The sequence below is a fragment of the Euphorbia lathyris genome, chromosome 6, assembly GCF_963576675.1.
Source record: "Euphorbia lathyris chromosome 6, ddEupLath1.1, whole genome shotgun sequence".
Taxonomy (NCBI): domain Eukaryota; kingdom Viridiplantae; phylum Streptophyta; class Magnoliopsida; order Malpighiales; family Euphorbiaceae; genus Euphorbia; species Euphorbia lathyris.
Window position 1 is genome coordinate 49,714,184 of NC_088915.1, and position 17,272 is coordinate 49,731,455.

A 17,272-nucleotide genomic window follows, 5' to 3' on the forward strand; every position below is an offset into this window, starting at 1 on the left:
TCTCTCAAGAATATTACTGACTTAGGCATCGGAGTGTCCCCGTTCGATCCCAATGGCGCCTCACATGGAAGTGCTTCGATCAAGAATTTTTTCACAAGTTATCAAAATTAACATGACTCCTGCTACATACCATACTGCGCCAATCTGTCCCTCATGCATTTCCAAAACACCCACATCGTCATTCCTTACCAAACCAGAATATCCCTGCCTGCAATTACTATCTAAATTAGCAACTCTTCCAAAAAATCGTAACCCATCCGGTTCCCTTTGAACTGCTATATTCTTACCGCCCTTGTGACCGGCAAAAGCCAATTCTATACTCTATCCCTCATGAAATCCATTCATTTCCACATCTGCAGCAGTGTCGCTTGCAATTATTTCAAAATTACACAGCTCAACACCCCCATCCAGACCTCTTCTCCTAACACCAAACATCTGATCCCCCTGCACATCTGAAAACCCATGAACCATTTCTTTTACAATTGCCACCAATTTAATTTCAGCGAAACATGTGAGACCTCATCTGCGATTCATCCCAAAATTTTCTAATCCAGTATAACCATTCCTAGTCTAAATGTGCTATATTATTTTTATTAATACTGTGTTATATTGTTTACTTATAAATTTTTTATTAGTTTAAACCATAGATATTTACATTTACATACTAATAAGGGTAGTTCATTATAATTTTAACAAACACTCAATCAAAACAAATAGCAACAAATAACAATTGAAACATATATATTATATACAATATGTACCCTGAATATAGCTTACTTGATTTTTTTTTTTTTTTGTTTTGACAAATAGCTTACTTGATTGATGGGTCAAATACATGAATATCATAATTAATTACAACTAAATCATCTCACAAAACTTAATTTCTTAATATGTCATTATTCTCTATTTATTATGATTTTACACCATAATTAAAAAAATTTAGACCCCAATTCATAAATCATAAATGCTACACAATATATTTTACACTCCTAATTTATAAATTTCAATCCTTAAAATATAATAAAAATACTGATTTTACTAGTTTGACATAATTCAAAATCATTATTTGATATAATTGTAGATAGTTTTTTAAAAGTGAATTTATATGTAAATTTAATTGTTGATAGTTTTTTAAAAGTGAATTTACATGTAAATTTACTCTTGATTCATTTCCTTGTAAAAAATAATTGTTACCTTTCTACAAATAGAGGGGAAAGGTTTTGAATTTAAAGTTTAAAATAATTATAATTATAATTATATTAAAAAAAAGCATGATTGTGAATAAAGGAATATTATAGATATCATATTCAGATATGCCAAAGTGGATTTTCAGAAACAGAAATAGAATGATGAATTGTCTCTTCTTAGAGATTAGTGGGACACTAATTATAATTTATTTATGGAATTGACTACATTACCCTGCAGAAAGCTTATTAGGGTCATATATTATATTTAATGAATTGCTAAAACATATAATAGTGTTTGGATTTAGAAGTAAAATGTTAAGATTTACATTACATAATCAGGTAAAGGTTGGTTTATATTTCGCCTGCTTTTTGGAAATTTTGTTGGACTATTCTTCTGCCTAATTTTCCACGTGGATTTATTTTCCTAAATTTTTCTGTGCAAATTTAATGGTCAACCCTGTTAGGCTGACCTGACATTATATGTTTTCTGAATCTTGTACTATACTAGGTAATTGCCAAAAGAAATTGGGATGAAATGTAAATTTGTCCTAATATTCTTGTGGAAGTATAAATATACTTTCAAAATCAATTAATAAAATTTTTTTTTTTTTTTTTTTTGAAAGTATAAATTTTGTTTTTAACTTGTACGTTTATATAAAAAAAAAAAATTGTACCAATTTTGAATTAAGCTCCTCCATCCCCTTACCTTATCCAAATTAGTCATTTTACCCCTCTAACTCATCGAATATTCTTTTTACCCTCTTAACTTCATAAAAATATCATTTTCCACCCATTAACTTGTCCAAATTGGTTATTTTACCCATTCCCAACTCATCGAATGTCCTATTTACCTCATTAACCCCATAAAAGTGGTATTTCTCACCTCTTATGGTCCTATTTAGCCCTTAACTCCATAAAAGTGGCATTTCTTACCCCTTTATAGTGAAAAATTAATAGAACTTATTCACACGAGTTTGAAAATATTAATTTTAAAATCAACTTTTTTATTTTGTTTTAATTTGATAATATTGACCCTTCATGTGTTTATTACAATAATATTGTATTACAATAATTAGATAAATCAAAATTTTAACTAGCCAAAAAAGTTGAAAAAAAGAAGGAATGAATACAAGATACAAATAATAAGAACATTAACATAAATAAGTTAAAGACATTATATGTAGGGATAAAGTACCAAAATAGGTCTATGATTTTTGAAAAAGTATCAATTTAGGTTTTATGTATAAAATAACACCAATATAGTTTAATGTTTAAAAAATGGTAGATCTCGATAACAGATTGTAAGGGGTGAGAAATACCACTTTTATGGAGTTAAGGGGGTAAATAAGATATTCTATGAGTTGGGGGAGGGGGGGGGGGGGTAAATGGACAAGTTGAGTAGATGAAAAATACCACTTTTATGGGGTTAATGAGGTAAATAGGACATCGATGAGTTGAGAGATAAAATAACCAATTTGGACAAGTTAAGGAGATTGGAAAAGCATTAAGCTTTTTGAATATAAATAACAATATATTCCCTCTATTTTAAAATAATGATCATATTTGATCAAATTATATATATATACATTAAATTTGTGAAAAATAGGTTAAAATATAATTTTTTTTATTAGTGATATTAAATTGCTGGTATGATGATTCTGTTTAATAAAATTTATTTTTCTTAAAAAAACATTGAAAGTAAAATTAGAATTTGTCCAATTCTTTTTTAATTCAAATCAACAATGAAAATCATACTATTGTTCTATTAAACACGTATATTTTGCAATCTTAGGTTTGTTCGAACAGATAAATCATGGGAAATTCTTAAAAATTTAATTTAAAGATTATCTTAAAAATAGTTACCATCTTTTTGTGTTTTTCTTAAAAAGTCAAAAACAACTACCTGTCTCTTGTTTTTTATTTTTTCCTAATAAATAGTAGTGATCTAGACACGTTGTCACATGGTATATGCTAATCAAAATTATTATTAGATTGAAACTAACGCCCTTGTTTTTATTTGATTATTAAGGCCAAGTTCATGCTCTCTTTTGTTCTCTAATTTCTTTTTTTCTGTCTTCAAATAATAATAATAATAATAATATTTTTTCTTTTACAGGAAACAACAACTTGCATTAAATAATTGACTGCAATACAAGATAAGGAAAAATCTTTCAATAAAAATTTAAGAAGATGGGAGTTTAAAACCACAACTAGTGTTTGTTTTTAATTTTTACAACTACTTTTTATCTTTTAAATCTAAATAGGAGATAAAAAGCAGTAGGTAAAAATTCGAAACAACTGCTTTTTATAGAAAAATCAACTAATATCGGTTATCTATCAGTAACAGCAAACCACAAATAGCTAACCGTAGCAGTAAACAGCAAACAGGAACATGTGAAACAAACGGACCCTTAGCAAGTTTACAAGCAGCTTACATTACAGGTTCTACCTTTAGACAAAAGTCTAAAAAGAAATGAGTCGCTTCACGAATAGCTTTGACAACAATATTAGTATAATTCACATTTCTGGCTTCCATAAAGGTTTAGTCTTATAGTTTGAACATTATTCGATTGAACCCACACTTACTGGAAACGTGACACCATTTAAGATAGTTAACAGCTTCGTATGTATAACCGACCAACAAGTCCATAAAGGACAAGTCCCACTCATCATCACATCACCCTTGTTGTTTCGAGCTATGAACTCTGCCGCTCTCAACCTATCTCAGATTGTAAAGGTCACATTGCAATTGATTTTGATCACCTCGGTTGGAGAGAGGATCCATCTTTCAAGACTGATATCTACTTTTAGACTTGAAATAGAGTTCACATTAATATAGTGAAGGGCATTGTTGCGTTCCTTAATAATGGGATATTTATACCCATAAAATCTAGAATTAAAATTACATAAAAGTCCTCATATTTAAGCTAATTAATACAAAATAAAGGTGTTGAAAGAGTAGAAAATGAAAGGATAAACTTGTAAATAGAATGATGGCAATCTAGTAAATATAGTGATGGTAGATTTGTAATTAAGTTGAAGGTGGTCTTGCAACTAATTAAAGACTTTTGCTCAAAGAAGAGCAAATTTAGAATTTACGGTTGGCCATGAAACTGCTTAAAACAAATTTTAGGGTTAACGACCTCAAAAGCTTGTGTTTGAATTTGTTTGGGCTTGAGTCGGCAACATGGGCTCCTAAAAATCTTCCTTGTTGAAACACATTTCCACATAATTTTGATTTGACAAAATTGTTTAAGTATAATTGAAATACATATTCTAAACACACTAAGTTTAAATGCTTTGATTTATTCTACTAATGTGTTTATTCAATGTTGAGTTAAAATGTTATAAGTCACAAGAATTAAAAGGCCCAAGCCCAATACGGAAGTCAAGGCCCAAGTCAAACAGCTCAGTACAACTCGGCCCGCGTGTGTCAAGACGTTGCCGTTTTGAACAAAACGCAACTCAGCAAAAGGAAGGATCTAGAAGACATTCGGGAACAACTTCAAGATGAAGCTGCTGAGTAGTCTCGACAAAGCGTACAAGACAGCAGCTGGCAAAGGAAAACTTCCAGACAAAGTATTTCCCCTTTAGGCAAAGTTCAGACGACACAGTATGCTGTCCAGTTGACTTTACCATAAAAGGAGAGACAGTCTGCTGAGCTGACCGATGACAGAAGATACACAATTCTGATTGGCCGAGAGCTCTGAGCAAGTCAGGATGACAACGACATGTAGCCGTTTCCCTCCAACGGTTATTTCGAAATTCGAAATGACTGATGCCCAGACGTCTCTATAAATAGTGCCATCAGAAGCTTCACTCAAAACAGAACTTGATCAAGCCATTACGCTGACCAAATTTCTACAAGTTCTGCAAGCAAAGAAGCAAAGCAATTCTTACACTACAATTCTTATATCTGTGTAAAAGTCTAGAGTGATTGTTTCAATCGTCTAAAGTGTCTTAGCAAATCTTTGTATAGGACAAAACACTTATCATTTCTAGAGATAGAAAGGAGAGGCTGAGTACTCGGTTTTAGTACTCAACGAGAGATTAGGATTGAGTAGAGGTATAGAGGAAGGTACTCTTGTCATACTCAGTTGCTAAGATTGTAAAAGGTTTGAGGCTCTACCTTTAAAGAGCTCAGTAGAGGATTCGAAATCTCGGAACGTGTTCCGGGGACAGGACGTAGACTTAGAAGAAGCCGAACCTGGATAAATCTGCTGAGTGAAGTATTTCTTACCTTTAACTCCTTATATATATTGCTTGCTTAAAATAACCAAAAACTGACCAAGTAAAGAGGTCAAGTTGAGTTGTGCGCGTTGAACGTCTGAGCTCAGGAATAGACTCTAAGTGCTATCTCCTGACTCAAGCTAAGAAACTGACCTAGTCACCAGTTGACTAAGCCAGTATCTTACTGTTTACTCAGCGCCGCTGTTAAAACCTTTTTCCTTAGAAAAAGAAGTATGCCCTAATTGCAAAAAAGTTTAAATAGTTCCTAACCCCCCCTTGGAACTATACTTGCAACCTTACAAGGGACCAACAAGTGGTATCAGAGCTTAAAAGCTCACTCTAAAAGGTCTAACAACCTTGAGCTGATCCCTACCATGGGCGAAAACAGCACTCGGTTTCTCCCTGGAAACCAAACAACTCAAATACTGCCTGAGGGGCTGTCCATTACTAGGCCTCCCCTATTCTTCGGGTCAAACTATACCTTCTAGAAGAATAGGATGAAAAACTTCATTCAGGCTACAAACATGAGTGCCTGGCTATCTATAGTCCAAGGCCCATTTGTACCTGTCGAGGTTGTGGCTGGCCAAACAGTTGTAAAAGCTGAGGCCAAATGGACAGAGGATGATCTTAAGAAGCTCCAAAACCATGCTTCGGCTATCAATATGCTTCACTGTGCGCTCGATGCAGCAGAATATAATAAAATCTCAGGTTGTGAGTCGGCACAAGAGATCTGGAGAAAGCTGGAAGTCACCTACGAGGGAACCAATAAAGTAAAAGAGTCAAAGGTGAATCAGCAGATGAGACTGTACGAGCCATATACTCTTTTGGCAATCCATAACACACTTTTAAATCGTCATTTAGCTTTGAGTAGATCAACCATATACTTTCCTATCATCCACTTCAGTAACCCGGATACTAGCCATAAACTTCTTCCGCTCATAAGCGATGTTAAATGGAATCTCTCAGCAACACGTTGCTGGTCCCTTGTGAGGTTAGATTAGTTCCAAAGAAGGGGGTGTGAATGGAACTATTGGTTACTTTTAACTTTTATAACTTTTTCTCACTTAAAGTTCAATAGCACACCTCAAAAGCAAAAGATAGCTTACATAAAGGAGCTTCTGTATAGACTTAAGCTTTGCGATCTATTGAAGCACTCGGAGCTTTGTTTATGAGATTACAAGTTTGGAGCATACAATAAAAGAAGTAAGTAAAGGTAGAGTTTGAAAGAAGTTATAGAATGATTTATATTGGTTCGGCCTTCTACCTACATCCAGTCCCTAAAATACCTTCTTTTGAGTTTTAATCCACTACTAAACTCTTTATGGGTAGAGTAGAGCATAAACCTTTACAATACATACAGAGATTCTATAAAGTACCATTCTTTATAATCCACACTCTGTTATTTATCTCTCTAGATGTTTACTTAAAATTGAAGCAAACAGAAGAGCTTCTGGTCTTTTTACAATAGATGATTTGGTTCTAATCTTGAACACAGATGAAGTACTATCTCTTTATTGAATTTTTACACAAGTATGAACAATGAATATGTATTTAACTTTTGCTCTTTTTCACTTGAATATCTTTTTAGCGTTTTTTGGATCAATAGCGAAAATGAGCTTTATGATTGGCTTTTATAGTGGAAGCTTTGAGGCAGAGACGTTTGAATTTGAACTTGTCTATTGGAGGGAAATGTTCAAATGGATTTTTTCTTCTGTATTCGCTTCTGACTTCAAATGCTGATATACACAAATGAGAAAAGAGTCGTTGATGAAATCAGTCTTCTGTCTGGTGTTGACCAGCGTGTCAACGACAGCTTCTGATTTCTTGGCATAGCAGACTCTGTCTGCTTTCTTTCCCAAAATGGTGATGTGAGAGAGACGTTTGGCTGGCAGTAGCTTTTGGCTTCTGTCTTCTTTGCCAATTCTAGAAATGCCTTGATGTGGACTTTGATTCTTTTGAATGTTTTCTTCTAGCTTTTGATTTCAGATACAAAATGATGTTATTGGGCCTTTGTCATTTTTAGGGTCTTCTAAGGTTATTGGACCTTTGCCATTTATACTTCAATTTATATTTCAACACTTGGCAAACACATTAGTATAAAATAAAATTTTATTTAATTCTTCAAATTAAGGGAATCTAATTCCTTAAGTGTGATTTTTTTCATAATTAAAAAACTTCGATGGAGAAAATATGTAAGACGTGATCATGAAGTTGTTGCAGAACGTTTGTGCAATGACTATTTTTTTATTGAACCAGTTTATTCGAATGGAGTATTTTGTAGACGGTTCCGAATACTAGAAATTTGTTCCAATATATAATGGATGATTTAGGGAATCACACAACATATTTCCAACAAAGAGTTGGAGCTGCAAAAAAAAAAAACGGTATGCCTCCACTACCAAAATGCCCTATAGCTATACACAAACTTGTGTATGGATTTCATGATGATGCTTTTGATGAATACATCAAAATTAGTGAGTACACGATATTAGAATGTGTGGAAAAATTTTGTCGTGCTTTTATCAAAGTGTATGGGCATGTGTATATGAGGAGGCCTAATGTTGTTGATGTATAATATTTGATTCAGATGCACAAGGAATACCATGGGTTTAGGATGCTTGACACTCTTAATTGCGTGCACTAGGCATGGAAGAATTGTCCAGTTGCGTGGAATGGGTAATACACCTTAAGAAAGATTATAGACATGCATAAATCATGCTTGAAGCATTAGATTCAATTTATTCCAAGATAATTTACGAGGAACAACTCCACCAGTTCCATTTACTATTAACAATAGGACTTATAATATGAGGTACTATCTAATAAATGATATATATCCCGAATGAGATGCTTTCGTAAAAAGTTTTCCATTACAAATAAAGGTATGAGAGTGCTCGGAAAGATGTTGAACGAGCGTTCAAGATCCTTCAATCATGTTTTACAATAGTGCGTGGAGCAAAACGAACTTGGCATAAAAGAAAACTCCACGACATTGTGAATGCTTGTGTAATATTACATAACATGATTGTTGAAAATGAGAAACTCACATACTTACGAAATTTTCCTAAAGAAGTTTATCAACCAATAGTTCCTAATGACATTCAACATGGGTTTGTTTTTGGATTTTGATGCTTATCTCTCAAGGGATATATAAATCGTAATATAAGAATGCACAATTAACTAAAATTGGATTTAGTAGATCACCTTCGGAAACGTTTTGGAAGCACCAATCTTACTGATTATTCATCGACAAATCTCGTTCTTTATATTATGTTATCGTTTTAATTTAATGAATTTTGTTTGTTTGTTTTTTTATATTTTACAATTTCATTAATTATTAATATTGATTAATGTTTGAATAAAAATATTAAATTCCGATTTTAACTTTTTTTAATCTAATTAAATAAATTAATCAAATTATTAAAATTTATTCAATTAATAATAAATATTATTTATTCAATATATTATTAATATAAAATAGATTAATCGATTAAAAGAAAGAAAATAAAATATCATATAATGTATGAGATCCATTTAGTAGTAGTGGTTGTGAGTGTTTTAAAGAGAGAATTTGAAGGGATTAATGACAATTAATTCATTTGAGATATACGGGTTTGGGTGTACCTTATTGAATAGCAGAACCTGTAGATCTCTCAGAGTAGCTAAAGTAATAGCGGAAGCGAATCTTAGCACCACGATCTTGTACCACCGGTAACAGACAACCACACAGCGTTAGTCGGGGAATAATGAATAATCCATAGACTAAAGTGAAGAAGAAGAGAGAGAGAGAGAAGAGGCGCATGAGGCAGGAGGAGGAGATAACCTTTTATTATGTTGTGTGGTGATTAGGGTTAAGCCTATTTATAGGAAGCTAAAACCCTAATCCCCCATCTCTTAAGATGGATTTGGCCCGTTCTATTTCGAGCGGGTCATATTAATTAGATCCATACCCAATTAATCCTAATGAATTGTTAGAAATGAGTGACACGTGATTGGAGAATTGCTTTAAGGAGTTAAAATAGAAGACAAATATATAAAAAAATTAAGTCCAAAGCCAATTTTAATTTTAAGTATCAATTGAACTTTTAAGTTAATAATATTTGATGAATTTAAAAATTATAAATTTTAGGTATTAAAACTTATTGTATTTAACATAATGGGATCATGTGTAAAAATACTCATAATGTTTATAACCAGGTTATCCATAACGTCTAAAATTGCGCAATTTTACTTCTAATGTTGACAGCTAATACAATTTTACCCTAATAATCGTAAGTTGAGTCAATTTTAGACATTATTATAAGATACATATATTTTATTCCTTATTATGAACAAATTGCATTTCAGCTTGTTTAAAAAAAATTATATATTTTTTGTGATTTAATATTAGAATTAGAGATTAATATTTATAAACTCGGTGAAATATTTGAATATTTTTTGTCAAACTCTTACAAAAGACATTATATTTTTTTATTGTAAAATTTAGTTCACGTCTAGTCATATGTTTGTGATCTTTTACTAATCAGTGATAAAATGACGTACATGTAAAGTATAAATGACAATATTCATGATCGAGAAAACAGTTTATGAATTATTTCTCAAATTGATCCATCTTATCAATATTAGGGATAAAATTGCTTTTGATTGTCAATTATAGGTAAAATTGCTCATAGATGTAAATATTGGCACCTTATTCCTAAAATAATTTATTTAATATTATCAAATTAAAAAAATGAATTGATATCTAAAAGTTAATTTTAAATTAAATTTAATATCGTTACTCAATTTAGAGGTGATTTTTTTGGGGTAAATTACATACGTGGTGTACAACCTTTACATGTTTTCACACTTTGGTGTACAACCAAATTTTTTTCACATTAAAGTGTGCAACCTTCTGGTGACCTCCCACTAAAGTGTACAACCAGTAAAAATGATCGGCCAACGCAAGTCAACATTGCACGTCAGCATTTTGACCACTTTGAAAGTCAAAAATTTACACCCCTAATATGGAATTACAAAAATACTCTCATCCCTTCCAAATTGAAAAAAAAGTAGAACTCACTCCCTCTCTTCCTTCATTTTCTGTATCTCATCTCTCTCTAAAAGCTTTCAATCTCTCTCTTTCCATTTTGTTCTCCTGGCCGGGGGGAAAGAGAATGGCTCTAATTACTCAACAAATATGGCATAATTACCCCTCACATATTTTCAATTTGAGAATAGCTTAATTCGGTAAGGTAGTCATTTTATATTCTCAACAAATTGAAAGAGGAGGGGAGGGGAGAGAGAAAAAGCGCCTGAAATCGGCAGTATATTCTAGAAGAAAAAACATATTATCAGCAAAATCACAATTATCCACACATCCAATAAAAAATCAAATAGCGAATGCAATCGATACACAAAAACTTTGGATCAAAAACGAAAAAGTTAAGTAAATCTTACAGCACAAACAATCACCGATATATACAAAGCGAGACAAATAATGTATATATAAACATAAGAATAAGAAAAATAAAAAACAAGAGAATATCAACAAGAAGAAGAATATACCTCATTGAACAGATTAGGGTTCAGGTTAGCCTATTCCCTTCTTAAAAAACTAAGAGGAAACTGCAGCCTTTCAATTATGTTGTACCATTTCCTTATCGTATACCTATTACTTAGCAAGTGCTCACCTGCTTTGAAATTTCACATGAGAGTAGAGTGGATGGATTGGCGGCTAATCGGCAAACAATATTTTTTGCTTCTAAATTTTTTTTATTCCCCCGACCCAGGAGAACGAAATGGAAAGAGAGAGATTGAATAATTTTAGAGAGAGAAATGGAAAAAGAGAGAGATGAGATACATAAAATGAAGAAAGAGAGGGGGTGGGTTCTACTTTTTTTTCAATTTGGAAGGGATGAGTGTATTTTAGTAATTCCATATTAGGAGTGTGAATTTTTGACTTTTAAAGTGGTCAAAATGTTGATGTGTCAACATCGACCGATCATTTTTACCGGATGTACACTTTAGTGGGAGCTCATCAGAAAGTTGTACACCAAAATGTGAAAACATGTAAAAGTTATACACCACGTATATAATTTACCCTTTTTTTTGTGTATGCAGGTTCGTGATTTTTCCTCGGCATTTGCTTTAAACCAGATTATGTCAGTTGGGGAAATGCATGATTTATTTGTCCATTGGACGCCCAGAAGGCTAATTGGGTGAAGGTAAATTATGATGGCGCGTTGAAAGGAAACCTGGGGCTTGCTAGTGCGGGTGACTCGATTCGAGATAATATTAGGAATTGGTTTGGAGGGTTTCACATGAATATTATATTGGGGTGTTTATACAGTGTTAGCTCAAATGCGGGGGCTTTACCACGAGTTAATGCTTGCTTGGGGGGAAGGGTTTTAGACGTGTGGTGGTAGAATTGGACGCTCAGGTACTGTTACGGATAATTAACAATGAGATAAATTCGGGCAATAGATATAGCTGGCTACTGGACAAGTGCAAGGAATTGATTAGGCGAGATTGGGTTGTATGTGTATCTCACACGTATCAGGAAGGTAACAGAGTGGCAGATTGAATGACAAACTACGCGGGACAATAATCCTTAGGATATCACGAGTGCAATATATCTCTTGCAAGCATCCGGATGCTGTTCTTGGCAGATACTAATAGCTCTAGTTGGGCTAAATGAGTTAGAATCTAATTTCTTTTTGATTTTTTTCTCCGGTTCTAACCCGTCCGTATAGAGAAAAAGAATTAACATAGTTAAATATAAAAATCAATAAAGTCCTTAGTTTGACCTTTGAAATCCCAATTAGAAGTAGATGGTAGAAGATATTTAAATGAAATTATTGATGAATAATAACAAAAATAAACACAATTAGTAGTGGGGTAGGGTAGTAGGAGCAATCAAAACAATATTAGTAATTTAATAATAATATTGAAAAAAAAGGGGGAGGAAAGCGCCAATAAGAACACAGAGCACATGGAAAAACAGATGAATCCATTAAAATCAAACTTCTTTCTCTCTTCCCACTCTCTCCGCATGGAATAAGGTCACTGTTTTCTCTTTTGCTTTGCAGATCCTCTCCTCTCCTACTTACTTACTGTTACTGTAAACCCCCAATATCTATATCTCTCTTCCATTTTCATTTTCTATTTCTATTTCTTGTTATGTATTTTGATTTTTAAGCCATCTTCTTCTTCTTCTTCTAGTTTCTGCTCCTTTACAACAACGCCAAAACAACAATAAACGCTTCCTCTGTTACTCACTTTCTCCCTATTCTTCTGCTTTACTTTTTCTCTTTCTCAAGTAAAGCTTTTTGCTGTTTATTCATTTTTATGCTCAGCCTCTCCAACAATAACAATTAGAGATGGGTTCCTGCGTTTCTGTCCACAAGGATACACCTCAATCTGCCATGAAACTTGGCGTCACTTTTCCCTCTAAAACCGATCATCTTCAGATTCCTGAATCACCTATCAAAGCGAACCACCTCAATTGTCATCCTCCAGTCAAGACTTTTCAGAGCTACGGTATGCTCTTCAATTCTTTCTTTTGTTTGGTCACTTCAATGCGTTTCGTTTTTACTCTTCAATCTGATGATTTAGTTTGCACTTGCTGTATGTATTTTGTGCGATCTATAAATGGATTCAACTTACTTTAGATGTATTGCTACAAAATTTAATTTATTCTTTTCTTATGTTCAGTAGATATTTTGGGTTTTTTCGAGTATCTAACAGATTAAAATCTGCAGTTTCTATGTTTGAAGGTTTGCCTGTGAGAGAGATGCATTGACCATCTTGTTACTGTATTGATTAGATTTTCTTTTTCTACTTTTGGTTAAATTACTTTTATGTTTTGCTTTTATCTTTCCTTTTATATATATTTTCTGTATTTTATATCATCTCCGATTTAGTTTTGGTTAAATTACTTTTGACTTTCATTCTCGATCATGTCGACTGATCTTAATTTCTCAGCTGTATGAGAAACTAGATAGTTCTGAGTTGAAGCATTTAAGTCGGCCAACTCTATACCTTGTGTATTTTAGTAGCAATTTGTTCCTAGATACCAGAAATTGAATTTGTAAATTGGTTGCTGATATGTTGAGATTTCACTTTCTGATAGTAAAAAAGTTGCTTACTCCTTGTTTTTTTAAATGTTAATTATATTTGCTATAAAGAGTAATAGTGCTAGTGAAGCGGCTACTCTGTTGCTGGGGCAAGAATAATAATCTGAGTTGCGTCCTGAAATCATGTTCTTATAGTGAGTGATATTTGCGGAACATAAAACTCATGAATTTTGTTATTCTGATTTTTCTTTTCTATTTAATCTTGAGGGAAGGAATCCTACCTAAGAAAAGAGGGAAGATAAACACAAAACTTCAGTTCAGGCAAAGTAGAATTGTTAAGTTTTCTTTCCTCAAACTGGTCAACTTAGGAGGCTGGCATCATTTTAACTTCAAACTCTACTGTACTCCATGCCAGTGACTCATTTTCGTTATGTAGACAATTATTACCAACAACTACATATCTTCCTACAATTAATATCAACACTTGTATCTTCCTACAATTAATATCAACACTTATATTATATGAAAATATTTGTCCTGACCTTGTGAAAGTATGCAGCCATGTGGGGTCATTAGTAATTGAACATTGATGACCCTTTCCCATGGTGAACATTATTGGAGAAGATTAGGGAGGGATGGTCCTCAATCTGTGGGAATGGAAATGTCTTAATTTGTTACTTGTTATGGATACCACTGTTGAGATCCTGAAACAACAATATATTTGGTATTTGGTTGAAAAGAGGGAAATTAAACAGGAATGGCAGGAAATATATGTAATATTTGTACTCGTGTTGTGGTACTCAAATCTTCAAATGCTTCAACATGTTGTCCACTACCCTATGTTTCTTTATTTTTCTGTAGTGTTCTTGATGGGTTCTTCCAGCCTGTCAGCATACTATAGGTTACTTCTTTTTGCATCTGTTATGTTGTGGCGCAAAAGGGTCGTATTACTGTCTGTTCTGTCATATATAACTTCAGTGAACAAAAGAGGAATCTCTTAGATAGTAAAATGCTGAAGAATGATAACTTCTGTTGTCATTTTAAGTTTTGCATAAGCTAGTTGCTGAATTCATTTGAGGGTTGAATTTCACAAGTTTTGCTTAATTTGCAGGCAGCAAAGATGAAACCTTCTTCGATTCCCAGCCTTGGTTAGAATCGGATTGCGATGATGATTTCTTAAGCGTCAATGGTGGTGAGGAACTTTTCAAATTGTTCGTGCTTATTTTTCTAGCTTACTATTATTTCCTTCAAATTCGTTGTGTTCAGTGTGTATGTGTCCAATAATTATTGCAATTTATTAAGCCTTGATCTCTCCGTGGAAGTTATTTAAGTTACATTTCAGTCTTATACACAGTTTGACATGGTACATTTACATATACTGAAAGAATACCAGAGATGCGTTCCTAAATTTTTGTGCTTTAATTGGGTGATTTTCGTGCAGAATTTACCCCATCTCGTGGAAATACTCCAGTGCATCATAAATTTTCCATGGGGACCCCTAAGCTCAACAACACCACTTTGGAGAATGGACCTCCATCACCTGGATCAATACTTGAACCATCCCCTACGGGGAAAAAGAAGAGACTATCTGAACTTTTCCTAGAGAGCCGGACAGATGAGCAAGATGCTGACAACTTAGACACGTCAGATAACAAGAATATTGCCAATGAGAAGAGTGTAGCTAAGCCAACTATTCTTGACGTCCTTCCGAAATCTGGGTCTAGTACCCCTTATATCTCTGGAACTAACAGTGTCAGAAGCAGTGAAAGGACTGCTAATGGTGATGTCTTGTTTGAGAGGGAGAGATCAATAAGATCTAAGCAATGTTGCCTCCCGAGCTTGATGTCTTGCCGTAGTTTTACTGACAGGAGGAAGAAGATGAGTCCGGCTATTACTGTAAATGATGAAGTCTAATTTCTGTTAGCTTCAATGAGATGTAAATGGAAAATCCTAAGACCTCAAACTCCCTTGAGACAATACAAGTTAAGCGCAAAAACTTCTGTAAGTAGCGAAGAAACTTTGCTTTTTATGTATGAAGGACATGTAAAATGCAAGAGTAGCAGAGAATGAATATGTATAATCTCAAGGCGAAGTTATCCTGAACTTCATAGACCTTATTGTTCTACAAGTAAATTGATACAGGAAAAAGATCTTTCCTGCAATAAGAGAAGACATGAACTGCCCTTGTAATGAAGAGATCAATATTTATATAGAAAATTATACCTAGTTTGCCTGCCTTTTTTGTTTTTATTTCAATCATGGATACTACAATCATTCACATTTGTTTTTGTTCCTGTTATGTTATACCTTGCACTACTGTTTGCTCATTGAAGGTCCTGAAGACTCATTCAGGCCAATGGATACAAATTCTTTGTTGTTGGAAATTATGGTCGGCATAGATAGGCAAAAGGTATCTTGGGGTCATTTTAGTAGATTGAGTATCTGATTAGCTGTCAACATTAACAGAATGTCACATTATATTTTTCACAGTTAGAAATAAAGTTTTTACAGTTTCTTTTCAACCACATTATACATAAAAATTACTTTTAAAATGTTAAAAATGTAAATTTTGAATGCAGTTGAAATAAATAATGTTTTATTAACCGAGTTTTATGTTTAAAGCTAATTTTTCTAGCCATTAAAAGCTTAATATACTAAAAGTAAAAGATTAAGGGTTTATTGTATTGAAATGAAAATGAAGGTGCTGAATATGTAAAGCTCCACATGGAAAAAGGGACAAATTCCATTACCTGATTGAAGTCGAAGAGAACAAAATTCCAAATAGACCTTAACTAAAAGGACATATTATGGAAATAATCCAAAATTCCAAATATCTATTTGCAAAAGTGAAACTAGTTTTTGTAAGACATGGACCATAATAACTCACAGAAAGATGGTAACCCACTTAAAACTACTTATTGTATAAGTCGGTGGATTCTGAAAACCTGCGCCGCCGCCAATCCTAACCTTTAGGGTTTGCGCCGCCGGTAATTCGCCGCCGCTCTCCATGGTTCCTCTGGTTTCAGAACCGCCAGACGAGATCTCTTCCATTGCTCATCTCTTCTCTCGGCCCGCCTTTGAGAAATTCCTTAACGGGTCATCTACACAGGATCGGAATCAAGGGGAGAATATCGCTCACCTATTCAGTAGAGGCTCCTTCATCCATGGCGCAGCTCCTCCAGTAAAGAAAGTCGCGAATCCTTTGATCGGAAGAAGCAACGGCGCTGGCTCGTTTGCAGCTATTTTGAAAGGTAATCTTCCAACTAATATGGCTGTCTCAGACTACTGTGCTATTTCAGAGGAGGGGGGGGGGGTTTAAAGCTATCAAAATTAAACAGTCGGTATATAATGAGATGCTTCTGGCCTGCCAACATTCCGTCATTGGACGTATCTTCCTCTCTAAAGGGGATTCCCCTTGGAAACACTCTGATCTGAAAACAAAACTCAACAAGATCTGGTCACGTTCAATGGATTGGAAATTGATATCCCTAGGTCGGGGTTTCTATCATATAATTATGCCAAATGATGAGGCTATTCAGGCTGTTTGGGGGCTTGGGCACATTGCACTATCCCCCGGGATCATGCGCTTTAGTGCTTGGTCGCCTGGCTTCGACCCAGAATCTTATAAATCTACCTCAGCACAAGTGTGGGTTAGATTTTACAATTTGCCCTGGGAATTCTGGGATAAGCGCATACTAGCAAGCATTGCCAAGGCTGTGGGAATTCCTATCAGATTCGATCAAAACACTATTAGTGGAGAATTTGGACACTATGCAAGGGTCCTAGTGGATGTTGAAC

General features: G+C 33.8%; 1 protein-coding gene across 1 annotated transcript; it reads left to right on the forward strand.

The window, feature by feature from the left end:
- The first annotated feature begins 12,369 nt into the window (after window positions 1–12,369).
- Window positions 12,370–15,711, forward strand: LOC136233317 (uncharacterized protein At3g27210-like). The gene is made up of 3 exons (XM_066022943.1): window positions 12,370–12,938; window positions 14,586–14,666; window positions 14,916–15,711. The coding sequence occupies exons 1-3, from the start codon at window positions 12,779–12,781 to the stop codon at window positions 15,386–15,388; spliced, it is 714 nt and encodes a 237-aa protein (XP_065879015.1). The 5' UTR covers window positions 12,370–12,778; the 3' UTR covers window positions 15,389–15,711.
- Window positions 15,712–17,272: the final 1,561 nt, after the last annotated feature.

Excerpts from the sequence above, each read along its gene's own strand:
- LOC136233317 (XM_066022943.1), top strand. The coding sequence starts at position 12,779 with ATGGGTTCCTGCGTTTCTGTCCACAAGGATACACCTCAATCTGCCATG. Across the intron at positions 12,939-14,585 it reads CAAGACTTTTCAGAGCTACG|GCAGCAAAGATGAAACCTTC; the intron begins GTATGCTCTTCA and ends CTTAATTTGCAG. Across the intron at positions 14,667-14,915 it reads TTTCTTAAGCGTCAATGGTG|AATTTACCCCATCTCGTGGA; the intron begins GTGAGGAACTTT and ends ATTTTCGTGCAG.